The sequence below is a fragment of the Cetorhinus maximus genome, chromosome 3 (genome assembly GCF_964194155.1).
Source record: "Cetorhinus maximus chromosome 3, sCetMax3.hap1.1, whole genome shotgun sequence".
Taxonomy (NCBI): Eukaryota; Metazoa; Chordata; class Chondrichthyes; order Lamniformes; family Cetorhinidae; genus Cetorhinus; species Cetorhinus maximus.
In genome coordinates, this window is record NC_135881.1 from 59789245 (window position 1) to 59809928 (window position 20684).

At 43.2% G+C, this 20684-nt stretch overlaps 1 protein-coding gene across 7 annotated transcripts; it reads left to right on the forward strand.

The window, feature by feature from the left end:
* The first annotated feature begins 1054 nt into the window (after positions 1 to 1054).
* On the forward strand, positions 1055 to 19978 carry rpp38 (ribonuclease P/MRP 38 subunit). 7 transcript variants are annotated; one of them, XR_013576157.1, is made up of 3 exons: positions 1055 to 1116; positions 17708 to 18818; positions 19774 to 19978. XR_013576157.1 is itself a non-coding variant. In XM_078538444.1 (2 exons), exon 2 carries the CDS (start codon positions 17744 to 17746, stop codon positions 18683 to 18685), a length of 942 nt encoding a protein of 313 aa, XP_078394570.1. In that variant the 5' UTR covers positions 1055 to 1116; positions 17708 to 17743; the 3' UTR covers positions 18686 to 19414. The 7 variants fall into 7 exon arrangements, 5 of the variants coding, with proteins under 5 accessions (XP_078394570.1, XP_078394574.1, XP_078394572.1 ...); XR_013576158.1 differs by having other exon boundaries at positions 1109 to 2155; XM_078538444.1 differs by lacking the exon at positions 19774 to 19978 and having other exon boundaries at positions 17708 to 19414.
* Positions 19979 to 20684: the final 706 nt, after the last annotated feature.

Consider the following 20684-nt stretch of genomic DNA (forward strand, 5'->3'; position numbering starts at 1 on the left):
ATAGCACTGTTAATGACCCCTTCCATTACTTTACTGATGATGGAGAGTAAACTGATGGGACGGTAATTGGCTGGGTTGGATTTGTTCTGCTTTTTGTGTACAGGACATACCTGGGCAATTTTCCACATTGCCGGGTAAATGCCAGTGTTGTAGCTGTACTGGAACAGCTTGGCTAGGGGCATGACAAATTCTGGAGCACAAGTCTTCAGTACTATTGCTGAAATATTGTCAGGGCCCATAGCCTTTGCAGTATCCAGTGCCTTCAGCCATTTCTTGACATCAGTGGAGTGTATCGAATTGGCTGAAGATTGGCACCTGTGATGCTGGGGACCTCCGGAGGAGGCCGAGATGGATCATCAATTCGGCACTTCTGGCTGAAGATTGTAGCAAATGCTTCAGCCTTGTCTTTTGCACTGATGTGTTGGGCTTCTACATCGTTGAGAATGGGGGATATTTGTGGAGCCTCCATTGTCCACCACCATTCACGACTGGATGTGGCAGTACTGCAGAGCTTAGATCTGATCCGTTGGTTGTGAGATCACTTAGCCCTGTCTATGACTGGATGGTTGGGGGGAAGGGATCGAAATAGGCTAAAAGGTAGAGATAAAACAATGGATGGAAATACATTTAAAAATAATGGAAACAGCAGTGGTGTGGCACAGTCCGACCCTGAGCAGAAGAGTCACTGCCGATTGAGCTGCTGCACGTTTCCAGCGGCTGAGCTTTAATTTCGGATTAGTAAATCTCTGTATGCTAGCACGCTGCTCTTTTTTTGTTAAAAACAAAAAGCTAAAAGCTACTGCGGATGCTGGAAATCCAAAACAAAAACAGAATTACCTGGAAAAACTTAGCAGGTCTGGCAGCATCGGCGGAGAAGAAATCAGTTAACGTTTCGAGCCTTCATGGCCCTTCGGCAGAAGAAACTCAGCTGAGTTTTTCCAGGTAATGCTCTTCTTTTGTTCTCTGGTTTGTTGAAGAGGAGGCAGGGGGCGGGACTTGCGCTCCTATTTATAATTGCGCTGTGCTGAGTGGTCGCTGTGAGGATGTGTCGGCCTCCGGATGGAACGTTGTGTCGGCCGGGTTGCGTGTCCCTGAGACAGGAAGAGGCGCTGAAGGGTGAGTAATGGGCAGCAGCCGCACGTTCTGCACGGGGCGGTAAATAACATTTGGTGCTTTAGGGGGTAATCGTGTTGTCGTTAATTATCAGGAGACTTGGAAATCCGTGTTTTGAATTTGGTGGCTGTGCTTTCCTATTAATACCTAATCGACCGTCTCAAACTTTTTTTTAACATAATTTGCATTACTGCAGTTCACATCGTGTAAGAAGGGGATGGGGAAAATTGGACCCGTGGTCGTTGATTTGCGGTTAATTTGTATCTTTACAATGGAAATGCATCGCTTTTTCTTGGCAACGCCGGCTTGTCGAGACCCAGTCAGAGACTGAGGGACGGCTCCCTTTCTCCCCTCCTCTCTCTCGCACCTTCACTATTACTCAGCCGAGAACACCTTGGCCCTCAACAATTGCCATGGTGCTTGTCTCTAAATGGCCGGTTGAGAAAGGCATAGCGGGGTCTGGTAGATAAGATTGCAAAATTAAAATGGACTACTGTGGCTGGACATCAGTAATTTAAAAATAATCGAAGTTGGTACTTGAGATAGGCTATAGACTTATATTTATATAGCGCCTTTCATGACCACCCACCAGAAGGCCCAAAGTGTTTTGCTGCGGATGAAGTACTTTTTTTGAAGCCTAGTCACTGCTGTAATGTTGGAAACTCAGTGCGGTGGCAGCCATAAGCTCCCATAAACAGTAGTGTGATAATGACTAAGTGATTTACTTTAGTGATCTTGATTGAGGGGTAAGTATGGGCCAGGTCACCAGGGATTGCTTCCCTACTTCTTTTAGGATTAGAAACAGTGCCATAAAATCTTTAACATCCACCTGAGAGGGCATATGGGGGCCTTGGTTTAATGTCTCATCGGAGAAACAGCCTTTCAAACAGTGTGGCACTCACTCAGCACTGTTCTGAATGTTCACCTTGATTTTTGTGCTCAAGTCCTGCAGTGAGACTTAAACCCATAACCTTCTGTGTCAGGTGAGAGTGCTACCAACTGAACCACAGCTGAACTGAACCATGTAAGGCTACTTAATAAGGTAAGAGCCCATGGTGTTGGGGGTAACATTAAAATGGATAGAGGATTGGCTAACTAATAGAAGACAGAGTTGGGATAAGGGGGGCATTTCAGGATGGCAACCTACAACTAGTGGAGTGCCACAGGGATCAGTGCTGGGCCTCGATTATTTACAATATATATTAATGACTTAGATGAGGGAAATGAATGTACTATCGCAAAATTAGCGGATGACAAAATAGGTTGGAAGGCAAGTGGTGAGGATGACAAGGAGTCTACAGAGGGATATAGACAGGTTAAGTGAGTGGGCAAAAAAGTGGCAGATGGAATATAATGTGGGAAAATGTGAGGTCATGCACTTCAGGAAGAATAGAGGAGCTGAATATTATTTAAATGGAAAAAGGCATGCAGCACAGGGATTTGGGAGTTCTGGTGCATGAATCTCAAAAAGCTAACATACATGTTCAACAGGTAATAGGGAAGGCAAATGGAATGTTGGCTTTTATTTCAAAGGGAATGGAGTATAAAACTGGCGAAGTCTTGCTAAAACGATACAGGGCTCTAGTTAGACCACACCTAGAACACTGAACAATTTTGATCCCTTATCTAAGGAAAGATATACTGGCATTAGAGGCAGCCCAGAGGAGGCTCACTAGGTTGACCCTGGGTATGGAGGGATTTTCTTATGAGGAGAGATTGAGTAGGTTGGGCCTGTACTCATTGCAGTTTAGAAGAATGAGAGGTGACCGTATTGAAACATAAGAGTCTCAGGGGGCTTGACAGGGTAGATGCTGAGAGGTTGTTTCCCCTTGTGGGAGAGTCTAGGACCAGAGTGCATAATCTCAGAGTATGGGGTCGCCCATTTAAAACCGAGATGAGGAGGAATTTCTTCTCTGAGGGTAGTCAATCTGTGGAATTCTTTACCACAGAGGGCTGTGGAGATTGGGTCGTTAAATATATTCAAGGCTGAGATAGAGAGATTTTTAATCAGTAAGGGAATCAAGGGTTATGGGGAAAAGGCAGGAAAGTGGAATTGAGGGTGATCAGATCAGCCACGATCTCATTGAATGGCGGAGCAGACTTGATGGGCCGAATGGCCTACTTCTGCTCCTATGTCTTATGGACACAAATTGTATTACAGGTTACAAGCATATGACAATTAGAAGTTACTGTTGTAATAAAACCGTAAGACATAGGAGCAGAAATTAGGCCATTCGGCCCATTGAGTCTGCTCTGCCATTCAATCATGGTCGATAAGTTTCTCAACCCCATTCTCCCGCCTTCTCCCCGTAACCTTTGATCCCCATACCAATCAAATCTATCTCGGTCTTAAATACACTCAATGACCTGGCCTCCACAGCCTTCTGTGGCAATGAATTCCACAGATTCACCACTCTCTGGCTAAAGAAGTTTCTCCTCATCTCTGTTCTAAAATGTCTTCCCTTTACTCTGAGGCTGTGTCCTCGGATTCTAGTCTCTCCTACTAATGGAAACATCTTCCCCATGTCCACTCTATCCAGACTTTCAGTATTCTGTAAGTTTCAATCAGATCCCCCTCATCCTTCTAAACTCCATCGAGTATAGACCCAGAGTCCTCAAACGTTCCTCATATGTTAAGCCTTTCATTCCTGGGATCATTCTTGTGAACCTCCTCTGGACCCTCTCCAGGGCCAGCACATCCTTCCTGAGATACGGGGCCCAAAATTGCTCACAATATTCTAAATGTGGTCTGACCAGAGCCTTATAAAGCCTCAGCAGCACATCCCTGCTTTTATATTCTAGTCCTCTCGAAATAAATGCCAACATTGCATTTGCCTTCCTAACTACCGCATTAACCTTAAGAGAATCCTGGATTAGGACTGCCAAGTCCCTTTGCACTCCAGATTTCTGAATTCTCTCCCCATTTAGAAAATAGTCTATGCCTCCATTCTTCCTACCAAAGTGCATGACCTCACACTTCCCCACATTGTATTCCATCTGCCACTTCTTTGCCCATTCTCCTAACCTGTCCAAATCCTTCTGCAGCCTCCCCGCCTCCTCAATACTACCTGTCCCTCCACCTATCTTTGTATCATCTGCAAACTTAGCCAGGATGCCCTCAGTTCCTTCATCTAGATCATTAATGTATAAAGTGAAAAGTTGTGGTCCCAACACTGACCCCTGCTGAACTCCACTAGTCACGGCCGCCATCCTGAGAAGGACCCCCTTATCCCCACTCTCTGCCTCCTGCCAGACAGCCAATCTTCTATCCATGCTAGTAACTTGCCTCTAACACCATGGGCTCTTATCTTACTGAGCAGCCTCCTGTGCGGCACCTTGTCAAAGGCCTTCTGGAAGTCCAAGTAATCTAGAGAAACACAGCAAAATCTTTCTGATAACTACAACAAGGTCCAGGGATAATTTAGGCCAGGACATAAGAAGAATTCCCTGCTTAGAATTGAGCTATTGGAAGTTTTATATTCACCCAAGATACTAGCTTAAATAAAGGGTATGAAGACAGAGTTGGCTAAAGTGGACTGGGTAAATAGATGTCCTGTCCCATCGGCAGGACAGACCCAGCAGAGGTGGTGGCACAGTGGTATATAGTTGGGAGAGAGTTGCCCTGGGTGTCCTTAACATCGACTCTGGACCCCATGAAGTCTCATGCATCAGGTCAAACATGGGCAGGGAAACCCCCTGCTGATTACCACGTACCGCTGCACACCTCCACCCCCCTCACCCCACCCACTCAGCTGATAAATCAGTGCTCCTCTCATCTTGAAAAGAGGAAGCACTGAGGGTGTCAAGGTGCAGAATGTACCCTGGGTGGGGGCTTCAATGTCCATCACCAAAAGGGTAGCACCACTTCTGACCAAGCTGGCCGAGTCCTAAATGACATAGCTGCTAGCCTGGGTCTGCAGCGGGTGATGAAGGAAGCAACAAGAGGGAAAAATATACGTGACCTCATCCTCACCAACCCGCCTGCCGCGGATGCATCTGTCCATGACAGTATCGTAGGAGTGACCACCACACAGTCGTTGTGGAGATGAAGTCCCACCTTCACATTGAGGATACCCTCCATCATGTTGTGTGGCACTATCACTGTGCTAAATGGGATAGATTTTGAACAGATCTAGCAACTCAAGATTGGGCATCCATGAGGTGCTGTGGGCAATCAGTAGTAGGATTGTACTCAAACGCCATCTGTAACCTCATGGCCTGGCATATCCCCCTACTCTACCAGTACCATCAAATTAGATAATCAACTCTGGTTCAATGAAGAATGCAGGAGGGCATGCCAGGAGCAGCACCAGGCATACCTAAAAATGAGGTGTCAGCCTGGTGAAGCTAGAACACATGCTGTTTGGCACACAAATAGTCCTAAGCAGCAAGGATTAGACAGGGCTAAGGAATCCCACAACCAACGGATCAGATGTAAGTACTGCAGTCCTGCCACATCCAGTCGTGAATGATGGTGGACAATTAAACAACTCACTGGATGAGGAGGAGGCTCCACAAATATCCCCATTCTCAATGATGGGAGAGCCCAGCATGTCAGCGCAAAAGATAAGGCTGAAAGATTTGCTATAATCTTCAGCCAGAAGCAATGAGTGGACGATTCATCTCGGTCTCCTCTAGAGGTCCCCAGCATCACAGATGCCAGTCTTCAGCAAATTTGATTCACTCCACTTGATATCAAGAAACGGCTGAAAGCACTGGATAATGCAAAGGCTATGGGCCCTGACAATATTCCAGCAATAGTACTGAAGACTTGTGCTCCAGAACTTGCTGCACCCCTAGCTAAGCTATTCCAGTATAGCTGCAACACACTGGCAATTATCTGGCTATGTGGAAAATTGCCCAGATATGTCCTGTACAGAAAAAGTAGGACAAATCCAACCTGGCCGATTACCGCCCCATCAGTCTTCTCTTGATTAGCAGTAATGGAAGGAGTCGTCAACAGCGCTCTCAAGCGGCACTTACATAAGAACAGGAGGAGAAATATAAGAAATAGGAGGAGTAGGCCATTTGGCCCCCTGAGCCTGCCCTGCCATTCAATAAGATCATAGCTGATCTGCCCCAGGCCTCAACTCCTCTTTCAAGCTCCTCATAGCTCTCAACTCCCCGATATTTCAAAAATTTATCTACCTCCTCTTTAAATACTTTCAGTGATCTAGCCTCCTCAACTCTCTGAGGTAGAGAATTCCAGACATTCACTATCCTCTGAGAAGAAATTCCTTTGCATCTCAGTTTTAAATGACTGCCCCCTTATTCTATAACTATGTCCACTAGTTCAAGATTCCCCCACTATTGGAAACATCTTCTCAACATCTAATCAGTCAAGCCCCCTCAGAATCTTGTACTTTTCAATAAGATCACCCCTCATTTTTCTAAACTCTAATGAATAAAAGCCTAACCTGTTTAGCCGTTCTTGATAAGTCAACCCCTTCATCCCAGAAATCAGCCGAGTGAATCTCTTTTGAACTGCCTCCCATGCTAGTATTTCTTAAATATGGGGACTAAAACTACACAGTACTCCATGTGCGGCCTCACCAACACAAGACTTCCCTATTTTTAAACTCCAACCCCCCTAGCTAAACATACCAAAATTCCATTTGTCTTCCTAATTACTTGTTACACCTGCATGCTAACTTTTCGTGTTTCATGTAGAAGAATACCCAGATCGTCTGTGCTTCACTTTTTTGGATTCTCTCTCCATTTAAATAATAGTCTGCCTTTTGATTTTTTTCCTGCCAAAGTGCATGACCTCACACTTTCCTACATTAAACCCCATCTGTCAAGTTTTTGCCCACTCACTCAACCTATCTATATCCCCTTGCAGATTCCTTATGTCCTCATCACAACATACCCTCCCACCTATTTTTGTATCGTCAGCAAATTTGGATACATTACACTCTGCCCCCTCCTCCAAGTCATTAATATAGGTAGTAAATAATTGAGGCCCGAGACCTGATCCTTATGGCAATCAGAGTGCAGAAGAGGCCCTTCGGCCCATCGAGTCTGCACCGACATGTGAAAAACACCTTACCTACCTATCTAATCCCGTTTACCAGCACTTGGCCCATTGCCTTGAATGTTATGACATGCCAAGTGCTCATCCAGGTACTTTTTAAAGGATGTGAGGCAACCCGTCTCCACCACCCTCCCAAGCAGTGCATTGCAGACCATCACCACCCTCTGGGTAAAAAAGTTTTTCCTCACATCCCCCCCTAAACCTCCTGACCCTCACCTGGAACTTATGTCCCCTCGTGACTGACCCTTAAACTAAGGGCAACAGTTGCTCCCTATCCATTCTGTCCATGCGACTCATAATCTTGTACACCTTGATCAGGTCGCCCCTCTGTCTTCTCTGCTCCAACAAAAACAACCCAAGTCTATCCAACCTCTCTTCATAACTTAAAATGTTTTATCCCAGGCAACATCCTGGTGAATCTCCTCTGCACCCTCTCCAGTGCAATCACATCCTTCCTATAATGTGGCGACCAGAACTGCACACAGTACTCCAGCTGTGGCCTCACTAAGGTTCTATACAACTCCAACATGACCTCCCTACTTTTGTAATCTATGCAATTGATAAAGGCAAGTGTCCCATATGCCTTTTTCACCACCCCACTAACATGCCCCTCTGCCTTCAGAGATCTATGGACACACACGCCAAGGTCCCTTTGTTCCTCAGAACTTCCTAGTGTCATGCCGTTCATTGAATACTTCCTTGTCAAATTCCTCCTTCCAAAGTGTATCGCCTCACACTTTTCAGGGTTAAATTCCATCTGCCACTTATCTGCCCATTTGATCATCCCATCTATATTTTCCTGTAGCCCAAGACACTCAACCTCAGTGTTAACCACCCGGCCAATCTTTATGTCATCCGCAAACTTACTAATCCTACCTCCCACATAGTCATCTATGTCGTTTATATAAATGACAAATAATAGGGGACTGAGCACAGATCCCTGTGGTATGCCACTGGACACTGGCTTCCAGTCACGAAAGCATCCTTCTGTCATCACCCTCTGTCCCCTACAACTAAGTCAATTTTGAATCCACCTTATCAAATTACCCTGTATCCCATGTGCATTTGCCTTCTTTATAAGTTTCCTATAAGACAAGGGGCCTTGTCAAAGGTTTTGCTGAAATCCATATAAACTTCATCAACTGCACTACCCTCATCTACACACCTGGTCACTTCCTCAAAAAGTTCAATCAAATTTGTTAGGCATGACCTCCCTCTGACAAAGCCATGCTGACTATCCCTGTTCAAACTGTGCCTCTCCAAGTGGAGATAGATTCTCTCCTTCTGAATTTTCTCCAGTAGTTTCCCTACCATTGATGTGAGACTCACTGGCCTGTAGTTCCCTGGCTTATCTCTACAACCCTACTTAAATAGTGGAATCACATTAGCTGTTCTCCAGTCCTCTGGCACCTGCCCCGTGGCCAGGGAGGAATTAAAAAATTGGGTCAGAGCCCCTGCTATCTCCTCCCTTGCCTCCCTCAGTGACTCCACTAGTTAGGTCTTACCAACCTGAAAAAGATCCATTAATCCCGACTTCCTGTCTTTTGTGTGTTAACCAATTCTCAATCCATGCTAATACATTATCCCCAATACCGTGAGCTCCTATCTTGTGCAATAACCTTTAATGTGGCACTTTGTCGAATGCCTTCTGGAAATCCAAATACACTACATCTACCAGTTCCCCTTTATCAACTCTGCTTGTTATGTCCTCAGAGAATTCTAGCAAATTTGTCAAACATGATTTCCCTTTCACGACACCATGTTGACTCTGTTTGATTGCGTTAAGCTTTTCCAAATGTCTTGCTATTTCTTCTTTAATAATGGACTCTAGCATTTTCCCAACAACAGATGTTAGGGATCTGATTGGAACTTACAGAATACTGAAAGACCTGGATAGAGTGGACATGGGGAAGATGTTTCCATTAGTAGGAGAGACTAGGACCCGAGGGCACAGCCTCAGAGTAAAGGGAAGACCTTTTAGAACAGAGATGAGGAGAAACTTCTTTAGCCAGAGAGTGGTGAATCTATGGAATTCATTGCCACAGAAGGCTGTGGAGGCCAGGTCATTGAGTGTATTTAAGACCGAGATAGATAGGTTCTTGATTGGTAAGGGGATCAAAGGTTACGGGGAGAAGGCAGGAGAATGGGGTTGAGAAACTTATCAGCCATGATTGAATGGCGGAGCAGACTCAATGGGCCGAATGGCCTAATTTCTGCTCCTATGGTCTTATGGTTAGGCTGACTGGCCTATAGTTTCTTGCTTTTTATCTCCCTCCCTTCTTGAACAAGGGCGTCACACTCGCGGTTTTCCAATCTACTTGAACCCTCCTGGAATCCAGCGAGTTCTGGAATATTTTGACCAATGCCTCCACCATCTCTGCAGCCACTTCCTTTAAAACCCTTGGACGCAGGACATGAGATCCTGGTGACTTGTCTGCCTTTAGTCCCATTCCCAAATACTTTGACCCTTGTGAGAGACTGTTACAGTATCTTTCCTCCCATTAGCTCCTAGCTTATCTGATATCTTTGGAATGTTTATAGTGTCCTCCACCATGAAGACCAATGCAAAATATTGATTTAAATTATCTGCCATTTCCCTGTTCCCTGTTATCAATTCTCCAGTCACATGCTCCAAGGATCCCATGCTCATTTTAGCTTTGCTGTTATATACCCATAGAAGCTCTTGCTGTTTGTTTTTATATTTCTTGCCAATTTACTTTCATAATCAATTTTCTCCCTCTTTATTAGCTTTATAGTCATCCGCTGCTAGTTCCTAAAAATTCCCAATCCTCTGGCTTACCACTAGTTTTTGCGGCTTTGTATGCCTTAGTTTTAGATTGGATACTTTCCTTGACCACCTTTGTTAACCATGGGTGGTTCATCCTTCTCATCGAGTCCTTCTTTTTGACCGGGATAAATTTTTGCTGAGCGTTATGAAATATCTGCTTAAATGTCTGCCACTGCTCATCCACTGATCTTCCTCTTAGTCTGTTTTCCCAGCCCACTTTAGACAACTCTTTCTTCATACCTCTGTAATTGCCCTTATTTAAGCTAAGGACACTAGTTTGAGATCTGAATTGCTCGCCTTCAAACTGAATTTGAAATTCTTCCATGTTGTGATCGCTACCCCCTAGAGGATTCTTAACTACGAGATCTTTTATTAATCCTGCCTCATTACACATTACTAGATCTAAAATAGCCTGTTCCCTGGTAGGTTCTGCAACATATTGCTCTAAGAAACAATCCCTGAGGCACTCTACAAATTTATTTTCCATGTTACCCCTGCTAATCTGATTTGTCCAGTCAATATGCAGATTAAAATCACCCATGACAATTGTAGCGCCCTTCTTACACCCCTCCATTATTAACCAATTTGTACTTTGTCCTACAGTGAGGCAACTCTTCAGTGGCCTATAGATGACTCTCACCTGTGACTTCTTCCCCTTGCTATTCCTTATTTTCACCCAAACTAATTCCACATCACGATCTATTGCGCCTATATCGCTACTCACCACTGCACTGATACCTTCCTTTATTAACAAAGCTACAACAAACCTCCTTTTCCTTTTTGCCTATTTTCCAGAACATTGAATACCCTTGAATATTGATTTCCCAGTCTTGGTTACGTAATAGCTATCAAGTCATATCCATTTTTTTCCTATTTGTGCCATCAACTCATCTATCTTGTTACAAATGCTACATGCATTCAGATAGAGAGTCTTAAGCTTTGACTTTTTACCATTATTACTCTATCTGGTTCTAATTTCTGTTACATTCTTCTGCTTATATTTTCTGCCCCTTCCTGTCACGCTTTGATTATTGTTCGCCTCTTCATTACCCTGCACCTCTGCTCTCTCGATTTATTTTTGATTTTCTAAATTTCCCTTCAATTGAACCCCTCCCCTCGCCCCCCACTAATTAGTTTAAAGCCCTATCTACAGCCCTAGTTACACGATTCGCCAGGACACTGGTCCCAGCATGGTTCAAATGAAGCCTGTCCCAACGGAACAGCTCTCTCCTTCCCCAATGCTGGTGCCAGTGCCCCATGAATCGGAACCCATTTCTCCCGCACCAATCTTTCAGCCTTACCTTGCTAATCTTATTTACCCTACACCAGTTTGCACATGGCTCAGGTAGTAATCCGGAGATTATTATCTTTGTGGTTCTGCTTTTTAATTTAGCCGAGCTGCTCGTAGTCCCTCAGCAGAACCTATTTCCTAGTCCTGCCTATGTCATTGGTACCTACGTGGACCATGACAACTTGATCCTTCCCCTCCCATTCCAAGTTCCTCTCCAGCCCAGAAGAGATGTCCCTAACCTTGGCACCAGGTAGGCAACACAGCCTTCAGGACTCTCTGTCTTTGCTACAGAGAACAGTATCTATTCCCCTAACCATGCTGTCCCCTATTACTACTATATTTCTCTTTCCTCCCCCTACTTGAATGGTGCTCTGTACCATGGTGCTGTGGTCAGTTTGCTCATCTTCCATGCAGTCTGTGCCCTTGTTCACACCAGGAACAAGAACTTCGTACCTATTGGACAAGGGCACTGACTGAGGCTCCTCCAAAATTAAATTCTGGATCCCCATACCTGCCTCACTTGACACCCTCCTGTCCCTGACTACAGACCAAATTTTATATAATTAATCTAAGGGGTGTGATTACCTCCTGAAACACAGTGTCCAGGTAACTCCCCCCTTCCCTGATGTGCCGCAGTGTCCACAGCTCGGACTCCAGCTCATCAACTCTGAGCTGAAGTTCCCCGAGCAGCCAACACTTGGTGCAGATGTGGTCACCGTGGATCGCACCGGCATCCAACAGTTCTCGCATGCTATAGCTGCAACATATCACCTGCCCAGCCATCTCTATTCCATTTAATTAATTAATTTGGATGTTAAATATTTTAAATGTGAATTTCTTAACTGTACTCTTCAGCTGTAATAACATCTCCTGATTTAAACCACTTAAATAATCAAGAGAGAAAAGGAAGAGATACCCACCAATCGCCTACCTGTTTTCCTGTGACGTCACACTTTGGCCCTTACAGGTTGAAGGAGCTCTCTGCTGTCGGTTTTTATCTCCCGCCACCACTGTCCTTCTCACGCAGCTCTGCTCTCCGTGTGCTCCTGACTCTCCTCCTGCTGTTTTAAACTGTGAAAATCCTCGCTCTTCTCTCGCTGTTTCGCTTGCTTAGCAATAGCTTGCTCACTGGCACCCAGTTTGGGTTCCGCCAGGGCCACTCAGCTCCTGACCTCATTACAGCCTTGGTTCAAATATGGACTAAAGAGCTGAACTCCCAAGGTGAGAGTAACTGCCCTTGACATCAAGACCGCATTTGACTGAGTGTGGCATCAAGGGGCCCTTGCAAACTGGAGTCAATGGGAATCAGGGAAAACTCCGCTGGTTGTACTAGGTATGAATCCAAAGGAAGATGGTTGTGGTTGTTGGAGGTTAGTCATTTCAGCTCCACGACGTCACTGCGGGAGTTCCTCAGGGTAGTGTCCTTGGCCCAACCATCTTCATCTGCTTTGTCAATGACCTTCTTTCCATCATAAGGTCAGAAGTGGGAATGTTCACTGATGATTGCACTATGTTCACCATTTGCAACTCCTCGGATACTGAAGCAGTCCATGTCCAAATGCAGCAAGACCTGGACAATATCCAGGCTTGGGCTGGCAAGTAACATTCGTGCCACACAAGTGTCAGGCAATGACCATCTCCAACAAGAGAATCTAACCATCGCCCCTTGATGTTTATGGCACTATCAACATCTTGGGGGTTACCACTGTCCAGAAACTGAACTGGACTAGCCATATAAGTACTATGGCTACAAGAGCAGATCAGAGACTAGGAATCCTGTGATGAGAAACTTACCTCCTGACTCCCCAAATCCTGTCCACTATCTACAAGGCACAAGTCAGGAGTGTGATGAAATACGCCCCACTTGCCTGGATGAGTGCAGCTCCCACAACCCCCCCAGAAGCTTGACACCGTCCAGGACAAAGCAGCCCGCTGGATTGGCACCACATCCACAAACATTCAATCCCTCCACCACTGACGCACAGTAGCAGCAGTGTGTACCATCTTCAAGACGCACTGCAGGAATTCACCATGGCTCCTTAGACAGCACCTTCCAAACACATGGCCACTACCATCTAGAAGGACAAGGGCAGCAGACAAATGGGAACACCACCACTTGGAAGTTCCCCTCCAAGTCATTCACCATCCTGACTTGGAAATATATTGCCGTTCCTTCACTGTTGCTGGGTCAAAATCCTGGAACTCCCTCCCTAACAGCACTGTGGGTGTACCTACACCACATGGACTGCAGCTGTTCAAGAAGGCAGCTCACCACCACCTTCTCAAGGGCAACTAGGGATGGGCAATAAATGCTGGCCCAGCCAGTGAAGCCCACATCCCGTGAATGAATAAAAAAATATATATGTTCCATTGAGAAAGGAAGACCATATGAGAAGAATGCATCATCTGTGGCTAACTAAGCATATTAAGGATGGTATCAAATTTTTAAAAAAGCTTACAATGCTCCAAAGAGTATGGTAGGCCAGAAGATTGGGAAAATTTTAGAAACCAGCAAAGGATGACTTAAAAAAAAAAACAAAGGAGAAATTAGAATAGGAGAGTAAATAGCAAGAAATATAAAACTAGTCAAAGCTTCTACCATATAAAATGAATAGTATATAAAAATGGAGTAGCTAAAGTAAACATTGGTCCCTTAGAGGAGAGACTGGGAAATTATGGGAAATGAGAAAATGGCAGAGACTTTGAACAAGTATTTTGTATCTGTCTTCACAGTGGAATACACAAGAAGCATCCCAAGATAAGTAGAAAATCAAGAGGCAAAAGGGAGGGTGGAACTTAAAACAATCACTAGATTAAAAAGTACCAGGCAAACTAACGGGCCTAAAGGCTGACAAGACCCCTGGACCCGATAGCCTGCAACCAAAGATCGTAAAAAAAGTGACTGCAGATAAAGGTAGATGCATTAGTTATAATTTTCCAAAAATCCCTAGATCCTGGAAATGTCCCAGTGGATTGGAAAACCACAAATGTAACACCGCTACTCAAGAAAGGTGGGACAGAGAAAACAAGAAACCAAAAGCCAGTTAGCTCAACATCTGTCATTGGGAAAATGCTGGAATCCATTATTAAAGGAGTAGCATGAGGATGTTTTAAAAAAAATCATAATACTATCAAGTAGCATCAATATGGTTTTATGAAAGGGAAATTATGTTTGACAAATTTATTAGAGTTCTTTCAGGGTGTAACAAGGAGGTTGGATAAAGGGGAACCAGTAAATGTAGTGCATTTGGATTTCCAAAAGCCATTCGATAAGGTGTCATTTAAAAGGTTACCGCACAAGAGAAGAGCTCATGACATTGGGGTAAAATATTAGCACGGGTAGAGGATTGGCTAACTAACAGGAAGCAGAGTTGGGATAAATGGGTCATTTTCAGGTTGGCACACTAACTGGTGGGGTGCCAAAGGAATCAGTGCTGGGGCCTCAACTATTTACAGTCTACATCAATGACTTATATGAAGGGACCAACTGTATTGTAGCCAAATTTGCTGCTGATACATAGGTAGGAAAGCAAGTTGTGAGGAGGACACGGGGATATAGGCAAGATAAGTGAATGCACAAATATTTAGCAGATGGTGTATAATGTAGAAAAATAAGAAATTGCTCACTTAGAAAGGAAGAATAGAAAATTATTGAAACAGAGAGAGACTACAGAATACTGCAGTACAGAGGGATCCAGATGTCTTTGTTCATGACTCTCAAAAAGTTGGTATGCAGGTATCGAAAATAATTAGGACAGCAAATGAAATGTCAGCCTTTTTTGTAAAGGGGTATGGAGTATAAAAGTAGGGAAGCCTTGCTACAACTGTACAAGGCATTGGTGAGACCACACCTGGAGTACTGTGTCCAGTTTTTGTCTCCTTACTTAGCAGGGATATACTTGCATTGGATATCAGACTCATTTGACTGATACCGGGGATGAAGGGGTTGTCTCATCAGGAAAGGTTGAGCAGGTTGGCCTTATACTCGTTTGAGTTTAGAAGAATGAGTGGTGGACTTATTGAAACATATAGGATTCTGAGGGGACTTGTCAGGGTAGTTGCTGAGAGGATGTTTCTGCTCATCAGAGAATCTAGAACTACGGAGCACAGTTTAAAAAATGTGGCTTCCCATTGAAGACAGAATGAGGAGGAATTTCTTCTCTCAGATGGTCATTAGTCTTTGGAATTCTTTTCTCCAGACAGCAGTGGAGGCTGCGATCATTGAATATGATCAATGCTGAGTTAGGCGGATTTTTGATCTACAAGGGAGTTGAGGTTATTGGGGATTGGCAGGAAAGTGGAGTTAAGACCACAAACATATCATCCATGATCTTATCGAATTGTGGAACGGGCTCGAACAGCCAAATGTTCTACTCCTGCTCCTATTTCTTGTGTTCTTATGATCATATGAACTTTAATGCCTTGTTCAAAAGAAGCAGTGCTGTACTGAAGTGTTAGCCTAGATTATGTGTTCAAGACTCAAGTGGGACTTGAACCCGTGACACTGCCTCAGAGGTGAGCCTGCTGTTAATTATTAAGCCAAGCCAAGACTCTTAAAAGATGTGATCAAAGGAGTAAAGGAAGATCTGTAAAAGAAATAACAGCTGCAGCTAAGGATAACAGTACCCAATAGCGAGAGGGCAAACATAGAAGATGTGAAAATCCTAAAAATGCAAATAAGCTTGACACAGGTTGAGCACAAAATTGTAAGTATTTGGAATAACTACTGCCATGTAGTCACTAGTGAACACGTGAGCAATATGCTGTTGTCAGACAAAAATATAACAAGTAAAATTAACGACTGTTCTAATTAAGGTGCTTAATCGGGATCAAAACAGAAACCCCCAGGAAATTTAGTGTTGAAAAGGTTTTTTTGTGGGGGAGGGATGGAAATTTGTGATACATGTAATACGATTATGAGGGAGTCATTAAATACTGGGGTGGTTCCAGAAGATTGGCTAATACGGGTATAATGTAGAGTATTCAAAAATGAGGACAAAACAGACACTGACAACTACAGATAAAAACAAAAAGCTAAAAGCTACTGCGGATGCTGGAAATCCAAAACAAAATAAAAACAGAATTACCTGGAAAAACTCAGCAAGTCTGGCAGCATCGGCGGAGAAGAAATCAGTCAACGTTTCGAGCCCTCATGGCCCTTCAGCAGAACTTCTGCTGAAGGGCCATGAGGGCTCGAAACGTTGACTGATTTCTTCTCCGCCGATGCTGCCAGACTTGCTGAGTTTTTCCAGGTAATTCTGTTTTTATTTTGTACTGACAACTACAGGCCCATTAATTTTACTCTTAACGTAAAGTGGAATCTATTATCAAGACTGAATCAAATGAACATCTACAATTAAGACGAAGATAACATTGTTGTTGAAGGTGAGCTGATGGCCCAAGTAGTTTGTGGTAAGCCCAATAATGTGGTTACCTTGTTTTCTAAAAGGCATTTAACAAAGTTCCTCACAAAAGGCTATTAATTAAATTCAAAGCTGTGAAGATTCAAGGTAAATTCCTGGGAATGGATAGGAAACTGTCTGGAGGTTACTAGGTACTCCAGCTAAAGGAGTCATGTTGGAATGACTGGCAGTGGAAATACTGAGTGGAATGCCTCGGCTCACTGCTGGCTCCATTACTATTTCTAATTCAGAAACTTGATGCAAATTGATCAAATTTGCAGATGATACCAATCTTGGATGGAGTTGGAAAAAGCAGCTCAGAAATTAATTGAACAAGACATGTAAGTGGGCAGAAGAATGGCAGATGAAATTTATGTGGTTAAGTGTAAAGTGCGATATGCAGGAAAGAGGAGGTTCAATATGAATTATGTTGAGTTTTAGTGAACTTAATGCTAAATATATCCAACCAGTGCAGAGCAATAATTAACAAAGCTCATGCTGAACTGTACAGGGATACATTAGAAGAGGTAGTCATCACATTCTTTAGTACTTGAATAGTGCATCTAATTCTAGTTGTCAAGAAATGAGAGAGAGATTCTAAAAACAGAGGAGTTGAGGGGCTGATGCCCACTGACAGAGCTATGAAGAGATGCTGGAGGATCTTATACTTTATAGCAGAATGATGATCTTCGAGATATATAAGATTATTAAGAATATAAAAAAGGCTTGTGTTAAATTAAACTGCAGGAGTAAAAGTAGGGGACACAAGTTTAAACTAACAAAGGGTTAATTTAGGGCATACATTAGGAAATTCTTCAGAGTGATCAGTGAGAATATAATCCGAGGCAAAAACTCAAATTGTGTAAGAAAATATTAACTGCTACAATGGTAGAGGTGTTTTGTGACACACTTTACACTTAAACATAGCTCTCATAGCTATGATTGAGTGAAATGCTGGTATATAATGCAGGATAATAATCCTATTGTTGCCTAATCTTTGATTTCAGTTTGGTGAGATCAAAATATTACAGTCTGTGGGTTTGCTTGCTTCTCTAATGCACTTATTTTTTTTGTTACAGGTTGACAAGTTTTGTATATCGTACATAAATCAAAACATGGAAAGTCCAGCACAAGTTGTAAGAGGAGGAGGGGTACGGAAAGCGAGACCTCCACCTACTAAAACTTCCTTCAACAATCCTTATACGATAGGATGGATTCGTTTGGATGGGGAAAGCATGACATTCATCCTGGAGAAGTTAAAGCAAACTTTTCAACAGACTGGCTTGTGTAAAATAGAACCTACTTTAAGGTCCAGGAAACCGAGAGCTTCTAAGGGACCAAAAGGTCAAGAAAAGAAGAATAGGGAAGGGAATATCAAAGAAATCGAAGAAAACCAACAGAAGTCTGAGGCGGTCAAAGAAGTGAAGGAAGACCATATGATGAACAGGATTCAAGAATTTAAACAAGGATGGACTAATGTGGAACTTAGGAAACAGTTGGCCATTGGAATCAATGAGGTCACTCGGGCTTTGGAGAAACACACATTGTGTTTGGTTCTGGTGTGTAAGTCGGTGAAGCCTTCTTTGATGGCTCAACATCTCATTCAACTGAGTGTGAGTCGGGAGGTGCCTGCATGTCAAGTTCCCCGTCTAAGTGAAACTGTGGCACCAGTGCTGGGTTTAAAATCTACACTCGCACTGGGATTTAAAAAGAATTCAGAGGCTTTTGGTGAGACAGTTAATGCCATTACTCCACAAATACCTCCTTTAAATGTTTCATGGATACATCAAAGTAAGATGATTGAGAATGCTAAAGGATTGGAGACAAAGGAGCAAGATAGCACCAGTGACATGCCAAAGCCTGAATTAGCGGAGGCTGTGTTTCCACCAAGTCAGAAGCGTAAATTCTGTGAAGTAACTTCAAGTGACTTTTCCTTAGAATTAGATAGTGATAAAAGCAAAAAGACAGGGGTGACATTGCTTCCTTTAAAAATAAAGAAGGTAGTTCCAAATCCAAATAAAATTCGGAAGCCGAAAAAGACTAAGAAAAATAAATAAACATCGGATGCTGGAAACTTGGAACGAAAACCAAAACTAAATTGAGCGATATAAAAAGAAACAGAAGGAAGACAAAGAGGGGAAAATACTTTGACAGTATATTATGAAATTGTTTTTTAACTAAATATTTCATGTAAGTGCTTTTTTTTTTAAACCATGCAAATTTGACATTTTTGCTTGCTTTTTCATTCTTTAATGGGATGTGAGCATCAGTGATGAGGCCAGCATTTATTGCCCATCCCTTAGTATCCTTGAGAAGGTGGTAGTCAGCTGCTTTCCTGAACCGCTGCAGTCCATCTGGTATAGGTACACCCATAGTTCTGGCGGGAAGGAGTTACAGGATTTTGACTCATCAATCCTGGATGGATTGGATTTTAAAATTATTTGCTGTGATACTATTACTTACATGGTTTTCCAACTGTTGCATTTTTTAAAGGATGCTATATTTGTTTCTGCTGTATTTGCTCAGTAGCACAGACATCACCGCAGTGTGGAAAACCGAGTCATGCAAAAGATTAGATTTTTTTTTCCTTTTTAGTGAGGGTAATTCTTAAGCATGATAAATTTGGTGAGTGAAACTGCTCTGATGTGAGGAGTGGCTTTCTTGTGTTAGTAATATCATTCTGTCAATGTCGTGTTTTACATCAAAATGGGTTGCTTGGTTTTCAAATTTTTCACCTTGTTGGAACAGTTTTTAACAAGAATTAAATTCAGTAGTTTTTGGATTTCCTCAAACATCCCTCTTCTGTTCCTTCCAACATTCTCTCTAATACTAATTGTGAGGAACTAATCAATTTTAAAAAGATTATTTGAATGAGTGTCTGTGCAACTGTTTCCTTCTTTATCAGCCCCAGCCCTGATCTGATCACTTTACTGTTTTGCCTGCCTTTCTCCCACATTCCTCATCTTTTATGAAACTTAACTCCTGCCCCATGGATTCCCACTCCCCTCAACTATGTCCCTATCCTTTCCATTCACTTATCACTCTCATCCTCTCAAACCTGCAATTTAAAGTTGATGCAAATCCCTCCAGGGCCTAGCAGCATCCTCTTCCAGGTTTAATTTCCTTCTTGCATTTTTCATTCTAGGTTCCTGTGCATCCTCCATTCTCCAAAATTGGTGGCAGAGCTCTTAGCCACCTAGGCCCTGCTCTCTGGAATTCCTTCTCAACCCTGCTGCCTCTCTACTCTGGTTTGGATCAATCCTCTGTCTCATCCTAAGCTTCTATTACTACTGTTCTCTAAAGTGTCTTTGGATGTTTTATCTTAGTTATTAAAATGTTTTATGCAATAGATGCGCACAGCGTCGGTGTGATTTATGCTGGTCACCATCTTCAAGTGTATGTTGGAAGTCTGCAGAAAGGCAGATTGTGACAAAAAAATGTTACTGAACAAATTTAGCAGAAAGCATTCTTTAAAAATGCAACAGTTGGAAAAACAGTATGTAATAGAATCACTGAGCACAAGTTTTAAAATCATCCACCACAGAGATAGGATTGCTGGGTCAAAATCCTGCAACTACCTCCCTAACAGCACTGTGGCTATACCAGGTGGATTGCAGTGGTTTAAGATGGTAGCTCACTGTCACCTTCTCAGGACAACCAGAAGTGGGCATCAAATGCTGGCCTTGTCCACGATGCTCACGTCCCATGAAAAGGAAAGATTGAATTTCAAATCTGCCCTTTCTAAAACATGTGTTTAGCTTATGGAAGGACACCCCTTGCCCCATTTAAAGGGTCATCAATAAATTGCAGGTTAGTTGCTGATTACTTTACTTTCTACAGGCTCTGTTTGAGTTTGTGGAAGTGCTTCATGCAGTTGGGTGAAGTTGACAGGCAGTGGTGCAGCACATGGAGAAGGTCTTGGTTGTGATTTCAAGTGTTTTGGTCAGACCACTTAACTCCTGATCATGGGTGCTTTCGTTATTATTCCCCTAGGCTTGCAGAAGGGGAAAGAGATGGAGCAAAGAGGAGGGCATGCTGCTGCCAGCAGGAGCAGGA

What these genes read in the sequence shown, in the direction of transcription:
- rpp38 (XM_078538444.1), top strand. Translation starts at nt 17,744, where the DNA reads ATGGAAAGTCCAGCACAAGTTGTAAGAGGAGGAGGGGTACGGAAAGCG.